At 62.3% G+C, this 22,647-nt stretch overlaps 4 protein-coding genes across 11 annotated transcripts in view; 3 read left to right on the forward strand and 1 right to left on the reverse strand.

Annotated features, from left to right (window-relative positions):
• Positions 1-3,435, forward strand: part of TPCN1 (two pore segment channel 1) — a 49,167-nt gene extending 45,732 nt beyond the window's left edge. For all 5 annotated transcript variants that reach the window (XM_074920714.1, XM_074920713.1, XM_074920712.1 and 2 more), the window contains one exon: positions 657-3,435. In XM_074920714.1, coding sequence (XP_074776815.1) covers positions 657-779 — 123 coding nt within the window. In that variant the 3' untranslated portion in view covers positions 780-3,435. The remainder of the gene's footprint in view (positions 1-656) is intronic.
• A 1,279-nt stretch (positions 3,436-4,714) lies between these two features.
• SLC8B1 (solute carrier family 8 member B1) lies at positions 4,715-10,345 on the reverse strand. Of its 2 annotated transcripts, none has more exons than XM_074920721.1 (15): positions 9,761-10,345; positions 9,203-9,355; positions 9,048-9,100; positions 8,891-8,948; positions 8,589-8,721; positions 8,298-8,465; positions 8,108-8,215; positions 7,964-8,020; positions 7,612-7,742; positions 7,279-7,420; positions 6,762-6,883; positions 6,407-6,560; positions 6,242-6,322; positions 5,643-5,707; positions 4,715-5,558 (listed from the first exon to the last, which is right to left on the reverse strand). In XM_074920721.1, exons 1-15 carry the CDS (start codon positions 9,935-9,937, stop codon positions 5,361-5,363), a joined length of 1,800 nt encoding a protein of 599 aa, XP_074776822.1. In that variant the 5' UTR covers positions 9,938-10,345; the 3' UTR covers positions 4,715-5,360. The 2 variants fall into 2 exon arrangements, with proteins under 2 accessions (XP_074776822.1, XP_074776823.1); XM_074920722.1 differs by having other exon boundaries at positions 8,589-8,693; positions 8,890-8,948.
• A 2,057-nt stretch (positions 10,346-12,402) lies between these two features.
• PLBD2 (phospholipase B domain containing 2) lies at positions 12,403-16,618 on the forward strand. 3 transcript variants are annotated; one of them, XM_074920725.1, is made up of 12 exons: positions 12,403-12,630; positions 12,790-12,883; positions 12,980-13,138; positions 13,580-13,680; positions 14,107-14,321; positions 14,400-14,498; positions 14,571-14,727; positions 14,843-14,938; positions 15,254-15,325; positions 15,436-15,588; positions 15,738-15,900; positions 16,041-16,618. In XM_074920725.1, the coding sequence occupies exons 1-12, from the start codon at positions 12,425-12,427 to the stop codon at positions 16,206-16,208; spliced, it is 1,683 nt and encodes a 560-aa protein (XP_074776826.1). In that variant the 5' UTR covers positions 12,403-12,424; the 3' UTR covers positions 16,209-16,618. The 3 variants fall into 3 exon arrangements, with proteins under 3 accessions (XP_074776826.1, XP_074776825.1, XP_074776824.1); XM_074920724.1 differs by having other exon boundaries at positions 14,400-14,494; positions 14,567-14,727; XM_074920723.1 differs by having other exon boundaries at positions 14,400-14,727.
• A 1,881-nt stretch (positions 16,619-18,499) lies between these two features.
• SDSL (serine dehydratase like) lies at positions 18,500-22,248 on the forward strand. The gene is made up of 8 exons (XM_074921318.1): positions 18,500-18,604; positions 19,911-20,097; positions 20,190-20,229; positions 20,337-20,476; positions 20,770-20,858; positions 20,966-21,193; positions 21,307-21,431; positions 21,599-22,248. The coding sequence occupies exons 2-8, from the start codon at positions 19,930-19,932 to the stop codon at positions 21,790-21,792; spliced, it is 984 nt and encodes a 327-aa protein (XP_074777419.1). The 5' UTR covers positions 18,500-18,604; positions 19,911-19,929; the 3' UTR covers positions 21,793-22,248.
• The last annotated feature ends 399 nt before the right edge of the window (positions 22,249-22,647 follow it).

Raw genomic sequence — 22,647 nt, forward strand, 5'->3', positions numbered from 1 at the left:
CATGGTCAGTGGAGTGCCTGCCAGATATTCACCTCCAGGTTGAAGGTCATGGCTAATGTAATGATTAGTACTGAAGGAATTAATCTAGCAGCCATTTGAATCTGTCCTTTGTCCCTTGGGCAGCTAGCTTGGGGTTGAGTCTTCAGTCTCACTAACAAAAATAAACATGTTATTCACCATGGAGCTGGGTGGAAATCTGCAGAGAAGCTCCCTGCCTGTTCTGCTTGGTCTTGGATTATGTAACATACTGTAACACCCTGGGCACTGCCCAGGATTGGGGACAACTCTGCAAATCCCAAACATGACAGGGACATCAGTACTAGAGTCCTGGACGTTTGAGAGGGACATCCTTTGAGGGGGATGTTTCCTTGCCCAGGTTTGTCAGTTCAGCCAACTGGAGTTGAGCCATAGCTGGTGCTTCTTGCTCGGACAGTGGGTGGCAAGGTCTCGGTGTGTCTGTCACAGCCTTGCTGCAGCTGACCGGGTTGTTCCGGGGGGCTGGGCTATATCCAGGGCTTTGGAAAGAGCCTCTCTGTGCCTGAGCGGATGTGCCCTCACATGGCAGAGCAGCCGAAGGCTCTGCCCTTCGGGGTCCTGCTGGGGGGCTGCGAGGCCAGAGTGGGGCAGAGCCTGATCTCAGCGATCTTCTGTTGCAGGAATGGTATGAGGAGCATTCCAGAAAAGAGGAATCTCAGACACCGTTGCAAGAGCCTGCATCTGCTCCCAACAGCTCTCTGAAGCCCCTGAGCCTCCGACAACGCTCCCAGACTGTCATTTAGGCCTAGCTAACGCAAGCCACCTTCTATGCAATAACCTAAAGTATTACTTCACAGCGTATATATTGGGATGATGTATATAGATCTGTTCAGTGTACTGTTCGGCTTTAGGGTTTAAAGCTCTTCCCCTAGGCAGTGAATTGCTGAAAAACCAGAGGCCAGGGGACTCTGTGTAAGGCTACACACAGGTTGAGTGTGATGCCAGTGCTCAGCACAGAGTGAGCATCTCGGACAGGACACAGACCTTCTCCCGCTGAGCCGCTTCCCAGGCTCGAGCCTGCTGTTTGTCTTACCACTAACAGACCTTGGGGAAAGGAACGTGTAATCCATTAACAGCAGGGAATGCGCTGAAGCCACCTGCTTAATATTAAAACTTTTACCCTTTTTGAAGATCTCTTTTGCTTAAAGGGTACCATTAACCTAGGAATAAAAGATCAGGGAGTGAGTTTTTTTCTTCTCCACCTTCCTTATGCAAAGAAAGGGGAGGTGGTGTGAAATTTCAGCACTTTTGGAAGAGCAGTCTGCCTTTCCCCTCCTTTTTGGCACACCTAGATGCACTCCCTGTAGTAGATCCAGCTCTGATTATTGAATTTAGCTGTCCCCAAGCAGTTCTGTGGCAGCTGGGGACAGAAGTGAGGGCCAGGATCTCATTGTGTTATGACCATAGGTGGGACAGGAGTTTGGGGAGACGAACTCTGTCTCTGCTGTAGCTATCAAGTATCTGCACCGCTGCTGGTCGGTTCTGCCTGGGATTGGGATTGCCTCTGGAAACCCCAAAGTTCCTGTCCCCATTCAGGGAGAGGGAGCGTTCTGCAGGGTGACGGTGGCTGTTGACCTCTGCCACTTGGCCACCTGCTCTGTAAATGGCAAATCTCTGGCTGGTCCCTAGCTCAAATAGATGACTAGGAGGAAAGGTTTTGCATCTCCAAGTCTGACTTATTTCTGCCTGGTTCTGAGTTAAGCAGTTTATGGGCATCAAACAGTACTGCTGGTTAGTCCTCATCCAGGTCATTGCTTTGTTTATGCAGGTGAGCGAGTCCCAGCACAGCAGTGTTGCTCCTCCCTTGTTCTTGCCCTTGCAGAAGTGTTCCTCAGGCTGTCAGATGCTGACTGAGTTGGATCTTTGGAAGATCCACTGAAGAGCTTTACTGTTCCCCTGAATTTTGGATGCAGGATGAACATGGAATATAATGATTCTTCTCACCTGCCTGCTTTTCTGCAGCTGGCAAGGAGGCTGCTGGATGTGGTAGCTGAGGGATGGGAAGGAAAGGGGAAAAGGGATCCCTTCTCAGCTCCACCACATTTTTTCTGGGATCATGACAGGTTGCATCATCGCTTGTGTTTCATTGCCCTCAATGTGATGAGAACCTGTCTCTGTACGTCTCCTTTTTGTCCTGTCAGCACAGAATGTGCTGAGGACTAGAAGTATCTGTCAGCTGGGAGGTTCCCCTCACCTCTTGCTGTTTGATCTTTTCTCAGGTTCAGACTAAGAGTAGAGCTTGCTTGGGGATGCCTTCTCCTTCCTCCAGCTAGATCAGGCAGTGGGAGATCTGTGTGCCCATTCCCTTTGTCCCACATACCTGTCTTTCCCTTGGTGGCCTCACCACGTGGCACAAGGACGGTGGGAGAGGACTGCTCCTACCTGGGCAGTTCAGGATCATTTCCTGAGTGGATGAGACTTTCAAAAGCAGGCAAGACAGAGCTCCTTCTGAAAATCTCTCCTGCATAGCATGGTGGGAGCATTTGGGCTATGGGATGGAAAGAGTGGGTGAGCAGCTTTCCAGGCAAGATGCACACCATCCTCTGCTCTCATCCCTTGCCAAATTCCCTGGGTGCCTCAGGGCAACTCTTTGTTTCCTTTCTGGGTACTGCAGGTATGAAACTACTTCTGAGCTGAACCGTGAAGGACCTCAAAGGGCTGTTTTCCAAACCATAAATTCGACCACAAATTAATGAGCAGTGCAGTTGTTGCTCTTGCAGTTGCTCTGCATGGAGTCGCAGCCTGGGAGATTTATCCAGATTAGTCCTGGGGCTGGAGAAGATGTTGTTTATTCTGTTTTAAGTTGTGAGCAGGATGAATGAGCATTGTGAAGGTTAGGGGGGGAAAAAAATGTGGCTGTGTGTGAACTCACATTACCTTACAGCCTATTTCTCCTTGCAGAGCTGCCAGTGAGGTTTTTTTGGGGTGTTTTCTGGGTGTGAATGGAGCTGCAGCTTTAAGCTGTATTGAGGGGGGCACCAACCTGCTTAAATATAATTACAGGGCTCTTGTGTCACAGAGATGGGAATGCTTGAACTGGGGTTCTGGGCTCAGGTGCTGCCTCCATGGTTTTGTGCTGAGGTGTTGATCTGCCCCCATGTACACACTGTATTAATTATTTTTGTAAACCAAGGAAGGTTGCAGAAGTTTACTTCTTCCATACGACTTTGGAAGGAAACAAAGTTTGAGTATGGGGCATCCCCTTGTATTTATCCTCCTCTCCCCCACCTGACACACAGACTAACGACAGAGACAATCATTTTGTAGGGAGCAAGGGAGGAAGTGCTGCAGGATTTTGTATGCTGGCGTTTTGTTTATAAAATGATTTTATGGACATGTCTGTAAAATGTTCTCTAGATTTTTTCAAGCACACTAATAAAAAGCATCCTCAGCTTTGTAAAGGCAGTGGCTTCCTTTCCTCTTTCCCATGTTATTCCAGAAGTGGGGCTTGGCCATGGCTGAAGCATTTCCACAGTGTTTGAAGAGGAGCAGTGCCTGCCCTCCCTCTCCAGTGGCAACTGCTTGCGTGGACATATTTTGCACATGTGCCCTGCCGACCTGCTCCCAGTTCTTGCTCCTGGACATTGCAAAGCCCAGCTTCCCTCTGCCCTGCCAATTTTTTTCCTAAACATTAAAATAATGCTTTCAAGCTTAACATTTTTTAAAGCCACCCCAACGCAATATTTAAGGTTAGAAGGGGGTTTTTGACCCTGTACCTCTGTACTGGTCCGTTGGCTGCGGTTTGGATTACTTTACCCTGCTGTGTGTAAGGAAGTGGGTTTTGTCTCCCTGGATAATTCCAGCAGCTGATGGTAACTTGTGAGCAGGTTCAGGGCAGAGCCAATAGCTGCAAGTGCAGGCAGCGGTTTGGTTTCTTTTGAAAGCCTGTATCTGGTTAGAAAAAGGAGAAATGATCCAGGCGCAGGAGGCTGCTGGCAGGGAGCAGGAACCAGGCCCGGTGGTTGTGCTTCTTGCAAAACAGCCCCTCTCTCCCCGCGGAGCAGCAGTCGGTTGTCCCTCGGTAACGGCAGTTTGCTTCCTAACCTGCGGGCCCCCGCCAGGCACCAGAAGCACCAGCCCACCCTCTCCGCTGCCCCTGGCACCGTGGGCAGCCCCACCAGTGTCCCCATACCCGCAGGGAATGCCCCTCGCAGCCCGCGCCGTGACGCTGCAGTTCCCGACCGTGCAACTCAATGGCCGAGTCATGCGCATGTGACCGCTGTTGAGAAATCAGCTGCTGGAAACCACTTCCCCGAGCTGCTGGGGACAACCGCCCTGCGTGGCGGTGGCCCAGGCTGTCACCCCCTGGCCCCTCCGCTGCTGCTGGCTCAGCTCTGGGTGTTCCTGTCCCCCTCCAGAGGCACTGTGCTGGGTAACTTGTGTTACGTTAGCAGAGAGCAGGAGAAAACACCCTCACAGCAAACAACACAAGTCCAGAGGGGGGGGTTGTGGTTGGGTTTTTTATTGCCTTTTTTTTTTTTTTTTTTTTTTTTTTTTTTTTTTTACAGTGCCTAAACCTAGTCTTGCCAGAGGCTAACACTGTGTGTGGAAACCTCCAACTGCTTTCCTACACCTCTGTCCACTCTAAAGAGGAGGAAATAAGTAGGATGTGAATGTCAGGTTGAAAAACATAGCTTAAAAAAGCAGGGGAAACCAGCCTCCCTTGGTTTGTTTTTGGTTTGTTTGTTTTTCTTTTTTCCCTCCAGCTTTGCTTGCATTAACACCAAGCACTGCTCTGGAGCGTTATATCACCTTCACCCCATCTCGCTTTGCCTCGGCTGCTATCTCAAACCTGCGGGTGAACACGTCACAGCCTTTGCAATGGCAAACTTCTGCTCAGACCTTCACAGGGTTACCCCGTGTAGCACAACTGCCCTGGCCCAGAGCAGCCCGGGTGGAGACTGGGAGGGGAAAGTAAAGTGGTTGAAGAGGTAAAAACTCTCCTGTTGTGACCCTGGGCTGGAGCTGTCCTCTCCTCTGCTCCTAGGACCGGGGAAAGGCAAGGTCTTAACCTCACTCCTGCTCAGAGCCACCTTGACTTAAACAAGATTAAACGGAGCGAGGAGAGGAGGTAGCTAATGACTAACAGCTCCTTTTCCTTTCCCAAAGCACAAACAACCAACTCCCGCCTCCAGAAAGCAAAGGCCGAGGGCTGGGCTGGCACGTGATACCTCCAGCATGTGGTGGCAGCAGCACGGCTGGGATCAAGGTGCCCTTGTCCCCCTGGCAGGGACAGGGAGAGGGGACAGTGAGGCCCCGATCCGGCGGGGAGGCAGAGCGGGAGCCAGGGCTGGATGTGCATCTCCTGCCGGCGGTGGGGCCAGTCAGCCAGCGGAGAGACGGATCACCCTGAACTCAGTCAGCAGGGCCACGCAGACAAAGGCCAGGTAGTAGAGGATGAGGCAGATGCCGTACGCCTTGCCCAGCTGGAAGCACTGCGCTGTCACCGACACGAAGGAGAAGACCAAGCTCAGCCCTAGGGCCCCGGCCAGGATCCAGACCAGGAGGCTGTCAGGCTCCAGCTGCAGGAGAGGGGGAGTGATGTGGGTGACACTGGGGTCCTGCTGCCAGCCTGACCCGTGTCACTGCGGCCAGGGCAGCCTTACCTTCACCACCAGCTGGCTGCTGGTCATCTGCAGCAGGCAGCCGAGTCCCACACCGACCAGGATATCTGGGGCATGTTCAGGATGGAGACAGAATGCAGAGGACCTCGGGGGGGCAATGGAGCCAGCCACGTCCCTCCCACCCCGGGGAGGGGAACAAGCACCGGCCCTCCCATGTAGCCCAAAGCTTGGCTGTCTGTGGCAAATACAGCCGGGAGCACTCCAGGAGGAGAGGCTTCAGCCAGGCCTGGAGATCACCTCCCAGAGGGTGGCACAGCCCCTTCCCCTCCTTCCCTTTGGCAGATCCCAAATCTGCTAGACTCCAGCCCAAACCCCCACTCCCCTGGGGCTGGGACAGGAGCGGGGATGGGGGAATGCTGCTGCCTCCATCCCTGCAGCTCACAAATACCACACCAGTCCCCCCTCACTGCGCAGGCACCAGAGAGGCTGCCAGCGTACCGGGGACTCGGGGGTGGATCCTGCCCGGCTCCCTCCCGAGGGTGCCCCAGCAGCAGGGGCTCTCCCTGGGCTGCAGGCAGGGAAACTGAGGCAGCCCATGCCCTAGGGACCACAACCACCTCCCCCTGGCACCCAAAGGATACTGAAGATGATGCCCCCAAAGCAGGCGGAGAAGGCCATGCGGGGATAGCCGTGCCGAGCCATGGTGAGGTCGGAGAAGGTGTCTGCAGAGAGAGCAGGGGAGGCTTTGGGGGATGCCAGGAGGACGGGGCACCTGGGCTGGCGCCGGGGTGCAGCAGGGCCCTTACCGCCAATGCTGTTGCCCCAGGCCAGCAGCGTCAAGCCCAGCACAGTGTTGCTCAGCTGGAAGATGACTCCCAGGGTCCGGAGGATGTTCACCAGCTCCGTGGCCGCAGCATTGATCCACATGGCGCTGGCCAAAAACCCAAGGAAGGCAAATACCTGCCAAGCAAAGGGGTAAGCTGGTCCTTGTGTGTGTCCCACAGGACCCTGCAACACCTCTGGCCAGCTGTGTCCCTTCTGGGGACACTGGGGACCGTGAAAGAGGCCCTGACTCCTGCTCTGCCCCCCAGGACACTCAGCCCAGTCCAGAGCAGGCTGGGCTGGTCCCCAAGGGGTGTCCAGGGCTGGGGGACACCTTACACAGTGGTACTTGGGTGGCTCCTCGTTGCTTGTGGTGATGAAGATGATGATGGCCAGGATAGAGCCAACCAGTGTGACCAGTCCCCAGACTGGAAAGACACCCTGGATCTGGTACAGCCCATCTGCATGTGGTAGAGAGAGGGGGCATCAGAGCAGCCCTGCAGGCACCCCACAGGCTGAGGCAGGATCCAACCAGGCTTGTGATATGAGGTAAAGCCTTGTCCCCTAGAGCCACCTCTACCCTAGGGCCTCATGGGGATGCTCCCCTCTGTGCCTCAGTTTCCCCAGGCAAGTCAGACCCCATTTTTCCCCCAGAACCTGGATGCTGGGGGGCCCAAACCCCCACCCCTGAGGGGAGGACAGATCCATCCAGTGCAAACCAGGCCCCCCTGCCTGGGTCTTCGCTGGCCCGTCTCCCCTCCCCAGATGGGGTGCCAGCTCCAAAGGGCTCCTGCAGTCCCCAGGGCTTTGGTGGCCACAGTGGTCCTGTCCCCTCCTGGGTGTCCAGGGCTCTTACAGGCGCCCGACTTCAGGGTGAGGATGCAGAGCAGGGGGCTGGTGAGGACGTGCAGGCAGTTGAGGGGTCTCTTCCAGTTCAGGTCATCCTTGTCAGGGTCCACGACGGGAACAGTGAGCAGCAGCACCATCTCTACGGGCAACTGGGAGAAGCAGCCATGAGCAGGAATGGGGGACCCCCAAGAGGGGACGCCCCATGACCTGTGCCCCACGTATATGCCCTTGTCCCACTGTCCCCATTGCAAAGCCCAGGGGTGACACAGCCCCAGGGGCCAGCAGGGAGGGGGACACCCCGTGTGTGGGCTCCTCCCAGCTCCAGTCCCCCTGTACTCACCTTGAGAACCTTGAAGAGCCGCCAGTACCAGGGCTTCCTCCTCCACTTGAGGTAGTCCAAGGGGCTGAGGGCGGCCCTGAGGATGCGCAGGGAGGTCTCCCGGGAGGGGAGCAGGGGCCGATACTCCTCACCTGTGAGGGGCCACGGTGGCTGAACGGGGCAGGGGGGGTCCCCAGGACGGCCCTCGGCCCTTCCAGCATGGGCCCCAGGGATACTCCCCTGCCCAAGGTAGCACAGCCACAGCCCCCCCATGGGCTCAGTCACACATGCACCAGCCTGGGGGTCCCTGGGACCCCCGACCACCACTAAGGACAGAGCAGAGCCAGCCCTGAGCCCACCAGGAGTGACATACCGTAGTCCCCGCTGTTTGTGCCCGAGGACTCCTGCTCTTCAGCATCCGTTGGCATCTCTGGAGGGAAGAGGAGAGAAGGAGGGGGCAGTGGAGGGGGACCCCAGCACGCCGGGGGTCCCGTCGGCACAACAGGACAGCCCTTACCTGGTTCCCAGCGTCCAGGGGGTGGCAGTCCTTCCCCCCGCTGCCGCCGGTGAATCCAGGTGCAGAGCACCACGGTGAAGACATAGAAGACATAGAGCCCCAGATAACCTGGGATGGGGGGAGCAGTGGGGGGTTACGACACCCCCAGGCTGCTCCCACTGCCCAGCCCCAGCCCCCCCGTGACGCTCACCCAGAGCCTCTCCCAGCGTGATCCTGCCGAAGTAGAGGACCACGAAGGTGAGGAAGACGGCCACCATGTAAAAGATGACATCCCTGAGGAAAGGTCTGGAGGCGGCCGTGAAGGGCTTGACCAGGGCGATGCCCCCGGCCACCACCGTGGTCACAAACACGCCGGCACCTGCCAATGCATCGGGTCCCTCTCAGGGGGGGAACATCCCACCACCCCGCAATGTTCCCCTCACTCATCACCCCCCCGAGCCAGCAGCCCCCGGGGAGGAGTTGGCGGTGGGGATGTCCTTACCAAAGATGGCCCCGATGGCCAGCCCCGCCGTCCGGGGGTTGGAGAAGGCCACCACGGCACTGAAGACATCCGGCGCCCCATTGCCAAAGGCCAGGAAGGTGACACCATGGAGAGGGGACGTCAAGGAAAAGACCTGATGGCCTCCTCCCCATGGGGACACCCCTTCCCAGTGCCAGCACACAACCACTCATCCCGCTGCCACCTCCAGCTCATGCTCCGAATCGGTTTCCCTGACACGGTGCTGAGGGGGCGCAAAGCGACCCCCTACCCGGCTGAGGTCCCTTGTGACCCGCCAAGGATACTGCCACGTTGTGAGACAGCTTCAGGTTGGTGGAGATGGCCGATAAGTTGGGGCAGAAGCTGGAAGGGCAGAGAAGAAGATGCAGAGAGGCGAAAGGGCTGCTCCAGGACCACGGGGCTCCCCCCAGGTACCGTCCCCTCCTCAGCAGGGCTACTCACAACTTCTCTGCCGTCACGCTGAGGATAATGAAGAGGTACAGGAGCCAGAGCACCTGTGGGGTCAGGGATGGCAGAGCGAGGGGTCAGTGGGTTCCCCACCCAGCACCCCAAAGCAGAACAGCCCCCAGCAGCATCGCCCCCGCTCCTGTCCTTACGTAGAGGGTGACGGCTAAGGGTAGCAGCCGGGGGGGGAAGACGCAGAAGACCCCCTCGAGGTAGTCGAGGAAGCCACCCTCCAGCTGGCAGTCAGGGTTGCTCCGGACGAAGCGGCACCACTCGGAGCTGTTGTGTTTCCGCACCTCCCAGCACTGCGGGGCAGAGCGTGGGGTGCTCGGCCGAGCACTCCAAGTCCCGTCCCCGCCCCGAGCACCCAGCACCCTCCACCGGGCACCCCGCGAGTGCTGCTGCCCCTCTGCTGGGTGGAGTTCAGCAGGTCGCTGTCATCCCTGCCTCAGTTTCCCCATCTGTGCTACATGGGCGTGGGCCAAGGGCTGTGCCAGGGCCAGCGGGGGTGGAAGCCCTTGTCCCCACCCCTGTCCCCTGTCCCCCACCCAGCCCTGGCCATGGGAAGGCGCCGGCCTGGCAAGCAGCGAGGTTTTCAGAGGAAATCCTGGTGAGATACCAGCAGCGATGGCGGGGGCAGGGCAAGCAGGGACGGGACCCCCACCTCCCTCCCGCCGCCCCCCAAACCCCACCGCAGCCCCCACACTCACATCCAGGCCCCGGCTGTGGCTCAGAGCATCCTTCCCGGGAGGGTCCAGCGGCAGCGGGGTCCCGCCCGGCTGCGCCCCGCCGTCCCCCGCCAGCACCTCGGCCAGGCTCAGCGCCCCGGCCAGGCTGAGCGCCCCGGCCGGCCCCACGGCGCCCTGCCCCATGGCGCCCTGCCCCATGGCGGGGGCAGCCCTGGGGGGCACCTACCGCTGGCAGCGGCCCCCGGGGAGGGGGAGCGGGGCCAGCGCCCGGGCCCCCATCCCGCGCTCCCCGGGCAGGGCGGAGGAGGGGTTAAAAATGAATAATTAAAAACTAAAATAATAATAAAGATAATTATAAAAGGCTCCACAACCCGCGGTCAGGCCGAGCAACCGCCGCCGCGCCACGTCCTCCGCGGGCGCCTGCGGAGCAGAAGTGGGGGGAGCACAGGAGTGGGGCCGGCACCGACACCCCCCGCAGGACCAGGGGAACCGCGGGGCACCCCCACCCCAAACCAGAGAGAGAGACCCTGGGGCGGGGGATGCTCGGGGGACCCCGCCCGCCCCGCGGACCCACCGTGGCGGCGCGGCCCCGCTGTTGTGCGCGGGCAGCTAATTCCTCCCCCCGCGCCCCTCCCGCGTCTTAAAGGGGCCGCCACCCTCCGCTTTTAAAGCGACAGCGCCACCGTTTTACACGTGTGGGCAGGGTGTCTCCCACGGGGGCGGGGGGAGTGAGAGTCTCTGCCCCGTCCCCTCAGCACCCCCGCTCTCTGCCCCATCCCTCCGCATCCCGGTGCCCGCGGGCTGCAGCAGGGCAGAGGCTGGACACCCACCCTGGGTGATGAGCCCACCTACCCCTGTTTGGGGTAACCCTCTGAGACCGGGCGAGCTCACCACAGGCACAGCCGAGGATGTTGTCCCGGAGGGAGCAGCGCGCTGTGCCCCATGGCAGGGCGGCTACGCCCGTGTTGAGCAGGGGGGTTGGGGTGCACAGAGCTGCACAGACCCCCGTGTTCGTGGCCCTGTGACCCCGCAGAGGGGCCTTTGTTGCTGCTGGCGTCCCTCTCCACACCGAGCACGGCCGCTGCACACCATGCTGGGTTTTTGGGAGAAGGAGGCGGCAGGCTGGCCCCCGCAGCCGGAGCTGACAAGGGGAGCGTGACTGTCAGCGCAGCCCTAAGAGCCTTAACGGGATTAAAGGGTCCGTTTCCCACCCTGGCCGGTTTCTCACCAAAGTCACATGCTGCGCTTCTCCCCAGGGAAAAGGCAAAGGAAGGAAAATAAAGACCCAAAGACAGAACTCGGCTTGGAGGGTCTCCAGCAGGAGCCCGGCATCCAAAGGCCAGTGGCACCCACTGGGTGCAAGCCCTGGCCCTGCCAAGTGCTGCCGGAGGCTGGCCCGAGGTGCAGGGCAGAGCCCCTCTTTGCGCTGGGCATCGTCCCCAGACCCATGGGACAGTGCTGCTTTCTGCTCAACTGGTTTTCCCGGGTTTAGGCCAAATTTTGACGCTTGCCACATAACTCATGTCCCTGCTCATGCAAGCGGTGGGTGCCCTGTGCACCCACCTCGGTTTCTGCACCCACACCTCGGTGCGTGGCCGGAGCTGGGAGGCTGGTGTGGTCTGTACAGCACCGAGCGCAGGACCAGGGACGCATGGGCACTGGGCGGAACTGGAAAATTAACCAGCAGCAACAGGGAGCTGGTGGGGCATGCTGGGCCACGCCACGTGTCCGCATGAGCGTGCCTTTGGGGTGCTACCCTGCCCAGAATGGCCCCAGGCAAGTGGCACCTTTTCCCGCTCCTTGGCTGGTCCAGTAAAGGGTGTTACTGGTCCCCTCCTGCCAGGCACTGGGACGCACCCCGGCAGTACCCCACCCCAACAGCTCCCAGCTGAGCCCCCAGCAGTCACTGGGTGCCCCAGTTCAGCGTGGGCTGCAGGGCTTTGGGGTAAAGCTCTGTCTCCCCCCGGTGCTCCCTGGCACCCTGCCGTGGCATGGCACGAGCGGGTCAGGCCTCAGGCAAGCGGCTGCGGTGGTGCTCAGGGTGACACCAAACCGGGGGGTGATACAGGGCTGGGCCATGGGGGCTTCATGCGCCCCATGGTGACCTTGCCACCGCGGGTGGGGGGCTCCGAGCCCTCGGCCCCCGTCCCGCCGGGACACCCCGTGCGCCTCGGGGGACTTTGCCCGCCGAGGCGCGGGCAGGGCAGCGAACAGCCGCCGGCCGGGATTGCTCAAGGCCGGGGCCGGGGCCCGCGGGCCGGGCACCCACACCTCGAGTGTCCCCCGCGGCCCAAAGCCCCAGCGGGGCCCGGCCCCGCCCCCCCGCCGTCAGGGCCCCGTTGAGCCGTTCCCACGGCGGCACCGCGGGGGCTGGACCCTACCGGGCGTGGGGGGGCCGGGGACACGCCGGGGCCGGGTTCCCACGGCTCGGGGCGGGGGGGGAGCGTGAACCTGCTCCCACCTCCCGCGGCCGTGGGGCCGGGCGTGCAGGGGGAGGGGAAGGTGGGGCCGTGGGGGGGCGCCGAGAGCCACGCGTGGGGTGGGCCGGGGGGTGAGGACGGGCACAGGGCGGTGCGGGGCCCCCCCACGTCCGCAGAGCAGGCGGGCGCTGCCGGGGGCGGGGCTGTCCCCAGGCCCCGCCCCGTATCCCCGCCCCTGTCCCCCGTCCCCGTCCCTGTCCCCGCCATGGCGGCGCTGCGGGCGCTGCTGGGGGCCGCGCTGGCCGCCGCCCTGACCGGGGCGCCCCCCGGGACACCCGCCGCCGCCGCCCCGCCACCCCGCAATGTCTCCGTCCTGCTGGACCCCGGCTCGGGGCGGCTCCGCGTCCTGCCCGGCCGCCTCCCCGCCGCCGTCGCTTGGGCCAGCCTCGACGACCGCATCCCCACCGTCGGGTAGGGCCGGGCCGGGCCGCCCCGGGCGGGGGACGGGGCGGGCCGGGGGCTCGCACGGAGCCGAGCGGGGATGCGGCGCGGAGGGCGGCCTCGGGGGAGCCGTGGCGGGTGGGGCGCCCCGTCCCACCCGTGTCCCACCCGCGTCCGTGTCCCCCCCAGATGGGCTTTCCTGGAGGTGACCACCAACGCCTCGTACAGCGACAGCTTACAGGCCTACGCCGCCGGGCTCGCCGAGGCCTCCGTCTCTGAGCAGGTAAGGGGTGACCCCTTCGAAATCGGGGTCCCGGGGGGCGCGATGCGGTCCCTCCCGGCTGGCCCCCGCCGGTGACGCCCCCGCCGTGCCCCCCAGCTGATGTACATGCACTGGATGAACACCATGGTGGGCTACTGCGGCCCCTTCAAGTACGAGAGCGATTACTGCGAGAAGCTGCGGAGGTACCTCGAGGCCAACCTGGGCTGGATGGAGGAGCAGATGGCGAAGGGGGAGGACCCTGAGTACTGGCACCAGGTGAGGATGGGGTGCCCCCACCCAGGGTGAATCCTGCTACATCCCCTCGGGCTAATTGCGGCTTTAATTAAGAGGAGGGGGCAGGGCAGCAAGGGGTCCTGGCCTGGCTCCAGGTAAGATGACAGAGGTGTGGCCACCATGGATCCTCCTCCCTGGGGCAAGCAGAGACGACTCATGACTTGAGGCTCTTGACGTGCCAGAGCCTCATGTGATGCTCTTGGGGTACACAGGAGGTGACTCGACCCCCCCCAGCCATCGGTGCTGAGTCACAGCCCTGCTGATGGTGATGCTTCCCCTGCGCCCCCTCCTGCCTCTGCAACAGCTCCAGGACCCACTGGATCTCCTGTGTCCCCTGTGGGAAGGGGGGGGCCCATCCCCCGAAATCCCTCACCCCTCTTCCCCACGGAAGCCGGGTGCCAGCTCTGTCCCCTGTCCCCGCAGGTGCATCTGGCCCTGCTGCAGCTGAAGGGGCTGGAGGACAGCTACAACGGCCGCCTGGACTTCCCCCGGGGCAGGTTCACCCTGGCGCCCTTCGGCTTCCTGTAAGGTCCTTCTTGGAGGTGCTGGGGAGTGGGGGGTGGTCGCCCCAGGGGTTGGGATGCTGCTGGGAGAGGCAGTGGGAATGATTCTGGGATGTCCAGGGACACCCAGTTCTGCTCCCAGTCCCCCTTGCCCACCTTCTCTGGGTGCTGGTCCCCTCCTGCTGGGGCAGGATAGAGCCAAGGCAGGTTCTCCTCCTCCCCAGCACTCTGGGCTGGGTGGTGGGGCCCCCCTGCCTCAGTTTCCCCACTGCTCTGCTCACTCTTCCCTCCCTGCTCAGGCTGCCAGGGCGCTCCCGGCTCTAGTACCTTCACTGGGGTGGGATGGAGAAATACCCGCTGGCCTGGACAGAGAGAGAGCTCTGAGCCAACTCGGCTCCTGGGCTGGGGTGTTCCCCACCTGATTGCCTGTGTCTCGCTTCCCCCCAGCCTGCTGCAGTTGGGGGGTGACCTGGAGGACCTGGAGTCTGCCCTGAACCGCTCATCCCCGCAGCGCGTCCTGGGCTCAGGCTCCTGCTCTGCCCTCCTAAAGCTGCTGCCGGGCCATCGAGATCTCCTGGTGGCCCACGACACCTGGACCTCCTACCAGTCCATGCTGCGAATCATCAAGAAGTACACGCTGCCCTTCCGTGCCTCGGCCGGCGGTGCGTGGGCTGGGCTGGGGGGGCTGCGTCTGACACTCCCCTTCTGATGCTGCCCTGCTTTTGCATCCCCCCCTCCAGGCAGTTCTCAGATTCCTGGAAGCATCCAGGTGTTTTCTTCCTACCCCGGCACCATCTTCTCCGGGGATGACTTCTACATTCTCAGCAGTGGGTTGGTGAGTGGGGGTCTGGTCCTCGGAGACCCCTCCCTGGCCGCGCTGCCCTCCCCATCGCTTCCCTCCCCGCAGGTAGCGCTGGAAACCACCATTGGGAACAACAACCCGGCCCGGTGGAAGTACCTGGACCCGCAGGGCAGCGTCCTGGAGTGGCTGAGGAACATCGTGGCCAACCGCCTGGCCCGCAGCGGGCCCGAGTGGGCCGCCGTCTTCCGACGGTTCAACAGCGGCACGTGAGCGGGGCGGGATGGGTGTGGGAAGCTGTCCCGAGGGGCTGGGATCGGATAGATGGGATGTCCCCGGGGGAGCTGGCTGCCGGTGGGATGCTTCCCCCCTTCTCCGTGCCAGGTACAACAACCAGTGGATGGTGGTGGACTATAACGCCTTTGCGCCGGGGAGGGCGAGCCCGCCGCCGGGCCTGCTGACCGTGCTGGAGCAGATCCCGTGAGTGCCCGTTTCTCCCCCCGTGGCAGCTCCTGCGCTGAGCCACGGCGGAAGCGTCTCCTCTCCCATCCCTGTGGGTTTGGGAAAGCCCTGAGGGTCCTGTCTGCCCAACGGGTGGGAGTTGGGCGATGGGGACGCAGATGCAGGCAGGACCTGCCTGTGCTGCCAGTCTGTATGCCCCTGTATGCAGGGGGTGGGTGCCCAGCACCCCTGGCTGGGGTAGGAACCCCACAGCAGGGACCCTCACCGGGGCTGCCCCCCATCCCCGCTCGATTGCCCCCTCCGCTCTAACAGATGCTTGTCTTCCTGGCGCAGGGGCCTGGTGGTGGCGGCCGATCAGACGGAGCTGCTGTACCAGCAGGGCTACTGGGCCAGCTACAACCTGCCGTGAGCTCCCTCCGGCCTCATCCCACCCCACCGATGCCCCATCAAGGGGGGCAGCCGGCGCTGGCCTTGCCCCCCACCGTTGGGTGCTGACTCACTGTGTCCCCTGCCAGGTACTTCGAGGAGATCTTCAACGCCAGCGGGAACCCTGAGCTGGTGAAGAAATACGGCGACTGGTTCACCTACGACAAGAACCCGCGTGCCCAGATTTTCCGTCGGAACCAGACGCTGGTCCACGACCTGGACTCCATGGTCCGCCTGATGAGGTGGGTGCTGGGGCCCCCCCCAAACCTGGGTGTTTCCCATACCCCCACACCAGGTTTTATAACGCTCAGGGTGATTTTTTCTCTCACTATAAATTTATATATCTTTTTTTCCCTGCTTTCATGACAACTCTCTTTTGGCTACCTTACAGGTCCAACAACTACCTGCAGGACCCGCTGTCACGGTGCAGGGGCTGTGACCCCCCCCAGAACGCGGAGAATGCCATCTCCGCCCGCTCTGACCTCAACCCCCCCAACGGCACCTACCCCTTCCCCGCCCTGCGCCAGCGCTGCCACGGCGGCACCGACATGAAGGTGGGGCAGCCCTGGAGGTGGGGCTGGTGGGGAGCTGGAGACCCCTCTTTGGGGGTGCACCCCCCTCCAGTAGCTCCCCCCAGACTGCGTTACCCGTCCCCACGCTGACGTGCACCCCTGTGTTTTCTCCCTGGCACCAGGTCACCTCCTCGGGCATGGCCCCCACCTTTGGGCTGGTGGCCGCCAGTGGCCCCGCCTGGGCCGACGTGCCCCCCTTCCGCTGGAGCGCGTCCCCCTGCACCGCGCTGCTGCACATGGGGCACCCCGACCTCTGGACCTTCCCCCCCATCAAGGTCCGCTGGGACTGAGCGGCGCCGCTGGGCTGAATCCTGTCTGTCCGTCCACCCGCGGGCGTCTGTCCCCTTATAGAGGGGCGGCTGGGTGCAGGGCTGGGGTGGGGGGGGCGCAGTGCTGCCTGCTCTCCCCTATCCCCCGGGGACTGGCTTTGGGTGCAAAGGGGGGTCCCCTGCTCCCCCTGGCTCTCTCTGCTTCTGCCTCTCGCTGCCGTGTCCCCGCGGTGCTGGGCCAGGGGCCGTGCCCTGTCCCCGTCACGGGGCTCCAGCCCTGAGACCTTTCCCTGGGTGCTGACACCTGGTCTGGGGGGGCTCTCCCCAGAAAAGGGGGGATCCTGGGAGGCTGGGGCTCGCCTGTGGGGCAGAGAGGAAGGGAGTGAGAGCTGGTTTGGCTGTGATAAATAAAGCAGTCTGCGTGCAAGAGGTGGTGGCTGTCCTTTGCCCTCTGCCAAGATTCTCTGGTGTCTTCTGTAAGGGTTGGGCTCTTGCAGTGGTCTTATGCCCCCCAAGACTAACAGGGTGCTCCCTGCTTCTCTGCTGCCTCCTGGCCGCGGTGGGAGGGTGTGCAGCCAGCCAGGCTGGGCTCTTCTGGGGTGCAGGCTGCTCAGGTTTGCTGCTGCATCAGGCTGGGTACCCTTTGCGGGACAGAGCTGCTAAAATGGGGGAACCCACGGTGTGGGCTGGAGGGGCACGATCCCACCGCTGCCCCCCCCCCCCCCCAGGACGGGGTGACTCCTCATCCCTTTTGTCTTCCCCTCCTTTGCCACCTGTGTTCTCCCAGCCCCAAAACCCCCGTTGCAAAATCCTCTTACAGCAGCTCCCTTGATCCGCTCTGCCTCGTTAGGAATAACGAGGTCATTACTGGGGGATTAATGAGCTGGTGCTCGGCAGCGCTTTGAAGGTGCCAGGTTCCCACCAGGGCTGGGGGCCCCATAAGCTCCCCGGGGGCTGCACGGGGCTGGGTTGCAGCCGGTCTGGACTGTTGGGGTGCTGGCATCCCAAAAGTTGTGATGGATGCCCTGGACAGGGTGGGGTGTCCAAAACCTGCTGGAATAGGTGCTGGGGGGGCGTGGAGGGGCTGTAGGTAAGGCGGAGGGTGTTAGCATGTGCCCATGTCCCCTGGTGTTCCCATGGTGTGTGGGCTCCTGGGGCAGGGGGTGCTGCTTAGGGGGCCCCTGTGCCTCAGTTTCCCTGGGTAGGAGGGGGTTACTGCCACCAAGGGACAGGGCAGCGAGGAGGGACAGGCACAGGGATGCTGAGGATGGGGCACGCTGGAAATGCAGTGGAGGCTGTGTTGCTGCTTCCCTTCCTTTTTAAAATTTTCTTTAAAATGGAAAAACAAGAGGTGGTTAAATACTGCCTCAGCTGCAGTGGCCGCTGGCTGAGGCTGTGTCACCCAAGGACCCTGGCCGGTGACTGGGTGACAGCCTGGCATCGCCTTTCCCTGGGCAGGGATGGAGCCAAAGGGGGGTAAAAGGGGGGACGGGGAGGTGGGTGCAGGGTGGAAAGGGACGCTGGATCATCCCAGGGCTGAGCCAAAACGTGGTGCCCTCACCGTGTGAGTCCCGGGGACCCTTGCCCTGGGGAGGTGTCAGCAGGACTGGGTGACAAGGAGGGGTCCCGGGCTGTCCTGGAGGAAAGGAGGAGCCCTTCCCCACACCTGTTCCCCAGGCCCATCCCTGTCCCATCCCCAGGGAAGCAATTGCGCCCCTCTGCCCACTGCAGGATGGAGGGGGGGTTGCTCCATGGGCCCCCAGGGAAGATGGAGCTTGTGTGCATCCACCCCAGCCTTGGTGGCCCCATTCAAGAAATCCTTATCATCCTCCATGTTTCCAGTCCCCTGTGTCCCAGAAGCAGTGTGGATCAGGTCAGAGGTGCCTGCTCTCTGCAGGCAGCGCTGTGCCTCTGTGCTGATCCTGTCTGTGCTGTTCACTCTGAAGCCTAATGATGGTGTGAGAAGCAGGGAGTTAGTTATTTCGTTGCCACAGAAGGCCAGCTCCCCAGGAGCCCCCACCCTGCTTGGTGCCTGTCGTTGGTGCTCTTAGGGGAGCTTTGCAGCACAGTTTGGGTCAGGGAACCGAAATCCTGTAATCTGGGCTCTGTTTCACTGCTGTCTGCCTGGCAGTGGGGCAGAGCCAGGGGGAGCGTGGGGTTCCCAGCGCACCCCACTTGACTGTTGTGCATGTCTCAGCTCGTGTGCAGTGGCCCCCCCCTTGGGACCCCCATGGAGCCATCACTGAGCTGGACTGGACTAACTGTGCCAAAGTGGCCTCTGCTTTCAGACTCCTCTCGGGAGAGAGAAATCCTCTGTGGCTGCTCTGCGGGGTGAGGAGCCAGGGCTGGACCTTCCTCCCGATCCCATCTTCCTCCTCCTCACCAGCTGGGAACAGAGCCAGCCCCTCAACACAGAGGTAGGGCATATGATGGGGGCACCCTTACCCTGGGGGGTGTCACCAGGGCTGGGTGACAAGAAGGGGTCCTGGCCTGCCCTGGGGGGGGGGGGGAGGGCTCCTCCTGATTTGCCTGGGGGCTGCTGGACCCTGGGTCTCAGCCAGGCTCTGGCTGGGTCTCTCCAGGCAGCCCCCCCCCAAGGAATGCTCATGGGGCACCCTGCAAGCTGTGCAGAGACTCTGTGTGTGTGTGTGTGTGAGTGTCCCCGACCCCTCCTGCCTGCAGGGTGCCTGGTTTGGCCAGCCAGAGCTGGGGGGGCTCGTCCCAGGGGCTTACCCAGCTGGGAGGGCTGAGCCTCCCTGGGGACATGTAGCTCGGAGCGGGGTCTGGGGCTGCTGCGGGGTTAGAGGGCTTGGCGGGGAGGGCACGAGGGTGCGATGGCTTGTTTGGAGGTGATGGGGGTGTCTGTTGGGGATTTGGGGCACGCAGGCTGCCCTTGCCACACTGGGGTCCGGGTCAAATGGGCAAAGTCCTCACATCTGCCGGGATGTGTTTCTGGCTGGACCCGAGAAGAGCCAGTGCTTGTGCCCAGCTGGCGGGAGCAAATCCTTGGGGACCAAACCCTTGGGGACCCCCACAGTCATTTGGGAACTGCCTCTCCTCTTCCCCCTGTCCCCTGGGCGCTCACATCCCATCTCCTGGGCACACGAAGGCTGCTGGGATCTGGCTGCCAGGCCCACACATGGCTGTCTCCGCTGGGCACCGGGCAGCGTGCCCGGGCCACGGCTGGGCGCTTTCGGCACGGATCCAGCCTCACAGCTGGAAAAACCCGCCCCGCGCTGAGCAAACAGCCCGGACCAGGGCAATGTTTAACCCCCGCCCCTCGCCCTGGTTCGTGGCTGGACACGGGACCTGGGGACACCGGCACAGCCCCTCCGACGTCACCTCTACCTCCCTCTGTCCCCCACACTCTGTTGCAGCTGCGGGTGAGGAGCCGGTGACACCAGGTAATCCCCACCGTGGGGTGGCCCTGGCTGAATTAGGGGACAGGGTGTATGAGGGGCACTTGGGGACGCTGGGGACTTGGGGACAAGGAGGATGGAGGATTGGGTGGCCCATCTTGACTGGGAGCTCTGACTGGGTGGGCCCACTGCTGTGCCCCAGGGCTCGGTGCTGCTGCATCCCTGAGCTGGAAGCAGACACTGGAGACAGCCTTGTCCCACCCGAGGGGCTCCTGTGCCCCATACCGAGCCCAGGACAGGCAGTGGGGCTGCGGGAGGGACCCTGTGGGGAGCAGCTGGTGTTTCCCCCACCTTTCCCTGGCAGAACATCCATTGCCAGAGCCATGGCAGCCCAGCCTGGCGGGAGCGAGAAGCCCTTCCACATCATCTCTCCTGTCCTGGAGAGCCTGGTCCTGTCCAGGGCAGCGGGCACCAAGGTCTACATGAAACTGGAAAACGTCCAGCCCACGGGCTCCTTCAAGATCCGAGGCATCGGCCACCTCTGCCAGGAGGTGAGCGTGTGCAGGGCGCTGCTTGTGCCCTTATGGGGGACACGGTGGGAGGACACAGCCGTCCCCCTCTCTCCTTCCCTCCTGTCTTTCAGGCTGCCAAGAAGGGCTGCTCCCGCTTCGTTTGCTCCTCAGGTAATTAGGCCCTGAGCTGGGGCAGGGGGAGCGAGGGGGGATGCTCATGAAAAATATGGGGAGTGCAGGGGGGGTGGAGCCCTGCCTGACCCCCATGTTTTCCTCAGGGGGGAACGCGGGTCTGGCAGCGGCGTACGTGGCCAAGAAGCTGGGGTTGCCGGTCACCGTCGTGGTCCCCAGCACCACCGGCTCCACCACTGTGCGCAAGCTGGAGGAGCTGGGGGCAGAGGTGGAGGTCTCCGGCCAGGTACCCCCATGGTAGCCTCTAAACCTGGGGTCTGGGGGGGACCAGAGGGGGCTGAGCCTGACCTCAGCCTGCTCTGCAATACTGGGGATGTGCATGGCAAACCCCATCCTGAAACGTCCCCCTCGGGCATCATCCTCAACCCGGCACTGTGGCAGGGTCACCCCGGGGACACCCCTCTCAGTCCCGCACCTCGTGTGGCTTTCTGGTGTCCCCTGGCCCCGCCGAGATGAGGGACTGATCTCTGGGGCGCAAGGGCTGGATGTGGCCCCACTGAGCCCCCGTTGCACCCTCAGGTGTGGGATGAAGCCAACGAGAGAGCCCTTGAGCTGGCACAGACTGAGGGCTGTGTCAGCATCCACCCCTTCGACCACCCCTTGGTGTGGTGAGTGCTGCCAGGGCTCAGCTCCTGCCGCCCCATCCCCATCCCCGAGGTACGGGTTGCCTTGGGGTGCCCCTGGGCTGCATTCTCCGGCCCCTCTCACCCTGCAGGCAGGGTCACGCCAGCCTGGTCCAGGAGTTGAAGGACTCACTGGAGACCAAACCAGATGCCATCCTGCTGGCAGTGGGCGGCGGGGGGCTGCTGGCGGGCGTCGTGGCTGGCCTGCATCAGGTGGGCTGGCAGGACGTCCCCATCATTGCTGCCGAGACCTGGGGGGCCCACAGTTTCCACACAGCGCTGGAGGCCGGCCGACTCGTCTCCCTGCCTGCCATCACCAGGTGAGCTGGGCTTTGTGGGTGCAGCCATGCATGCAATGAGTTGGCAGGTCTCAGCCCGGCTCACTGAAGGGTCCCAGGACCATCCTGACCACCGTTCTCACCTCCTGTCCCAGCGTGGCCAAGTGTCTGGGAGCCAAGAAGGTGGCGGCGCGGGCACTGGAGTGTGCCCGGGAATGTCAGGTCATCTCCCAGGTGGTGGAGGACACGGAGGCTGTGCGAGCCGTGGAGCGGTTCCTCGGTGAGCAGGGGCCAGCCAGGCGTGACAGGGGTGACAGGGACACCACAGGGTCTTGGGACTGGCCTGGGACATGCCAGTAAGGGTACCGGGGGGACCCTGGCTCCTGATGGGGACACAGGGTGGGTGAGCAGGCGGCTCAAGGTGTCCCCCCGCTCTTGTCTCCGCAGATGACGAGAGGATGCTGGTGCAGCCGGCCTGCGGGGCCGTCCTGGCCCTGCTCTACACGGGGCGGCTGCAGCGGCTGCAGGACGAGGGGCGGCTGCGGACCCCCCTGGCCTCCGTGGTGGTGGTGGTGTGTGGGGGCAGCCACATCCAGGTGGCCCAGCTGCAGGCCCTGAAGAGCCAGCTGGGCCTGGAGTGAGGCCCAGCCCTGCCCTGCCAGCACCCTCCGCTCACTCTCCTCCAAAACAACCAAAATAAAGCCCCGCTGCCTGGCGAATGCGGGGCCGGACTCCTCCCACAGCTCCTGTGTCCATGCAGGGAAGGGGAAACTGAGGCACACAGGGTGGACGAGGCTGGGTCTCACACTGCGGGCAGGGATGGAGCCGGGGCCCTGCCTGTGCCTCCCCTGCCTGTCCGAGGGCAGGACTGGGGTACACAGTCCTGCTCTGCCCCTGGGACGTGCCGGGATCCTCCTCTGCATCCCCCAACCCTCGGTTCCCTCCTCCCCTCCCTCCCCTGCCCCTCCCCAGGCTGTTTGCAGCTCCCCACCTCAATTAACAAGCGCTCCCGCTCTGACTAATTACTTTGCTACTGTCTTTATGCATTATTATTCTAATGATTATTAATTATTACAATCTTCTCCCATTCCTGCCGCGCTGTCTGCGGTCAAAAGAGAACAACACGCATGGACCCGCTTGTTACGGTGATTTATTGGTGGAGCTCCCTGGCCGTGTTTAACACCCGCAGGCTCGGAGGTGCACTGACAGGCAACACGTGTGTGTGTGTGTGTGTGTGTGTGTGGGTACCCCATCCTGGAGTCCCCTTGATCCCCCATTTTCCCCCCCATCCCACTCTTTTTTCCCATTCCCCCCTTTCCTCCAGGCATTCCTGCTCTCTCCCATTCCCACTCTCTAATGCTGCATTTGTTTTTAGCCCCTTGCTATTGAACTTCGTAGGGTTTTTTGTGTCCCCCCCAACATTTCTCCCCGGTCCTTCCTCCCATTCCCAGGTGATGTGGAGTCTTGCTCCCACTGGGGCTCCCCGACCCTGACTG

The sequence above is a fragment of the Athene noctua genome, chromosome 17 (assembly GCF_965140245.1).
Source record: "Athene noctua chromosome 17, bAthNoc1.hap1.1, whole genome shotgun sequence".
Classification (NCBI taxonomy): Eukaryota; Metazoa; Chordata; class Aves; order Strigiformes; family Strigidae; genus Athene; species Athene noctua.

Excerpts from the sequence above, each read along its gene's own strand:
- SLC8B1 (XM_074920721.1), bottom strand. The coding sequence starts at position 9,937 with ATGGGGCAGGGCGCCATGGGGCAGGGCGCCGTGGGGCCGGCCGGGGCG. Across the intron at positions 7,743-7,963 it reads CACAAACAGCGGGGACTACG|GTGAGGAGTATCGGCCCCTG; the intron begins GTATGTCACTCC and ends GGCCCCTCACAG. Across the intron at positions 5,559-5,642 it reads GCAGCCAGCTGGTGGTGAAG|CTGGAGCCTGACAGCCTCCT; the intron begins GTAAGGCTGCCC and ends CCTCTCCTGCAG.
- PLBD2 (XM_074920723.1), top strand. The coding sequence starts at position 12,425 with ATGGCGGCGCTGCGGGCGCTGCTGGGGGCCGCGCTGGCCGCCGCCCTG. Across the intron at positions 12,631-12,789 it reads GACCGCATCCCCACCGTCGG|ATGGGCTTTCCTGGAGGTGA; the intron begins GTAGGGCCGGGC and ends TGTCCCCCCCAG. Across the intron at positions 14,728-14,842 it reads CGACGGTTCAACAGCGGCAC|GTACAACAACCAGTGGATGG; the intron begins GTGAGCGGGGCG and ends TCTCCGTGCCAG.
- SDSL (XM_074921318.1), top strand. The coding sequence starts at position 19,930 with ATGGCAGCCCAGCCTGGCGGGAGCGAGAAGCCCTTCCACATCATCTCT. Across the intron at positions 20,230-20,336 it reads CCGCTTCGTTTGCTCCTCAG|GGGGGAACGCGGGTCTGGCA; the intron begins GTAATTAGGCCC and ends TGTTTTCCTCAG. Across the intron at positions 20,477-20,769 it reads AGGTGGAGGTCTCCGGCCAG|GTGTGGGATGAAGCCAACGA; the intron begins GTACCCCCATGG and ends TTGCACCCTCAG.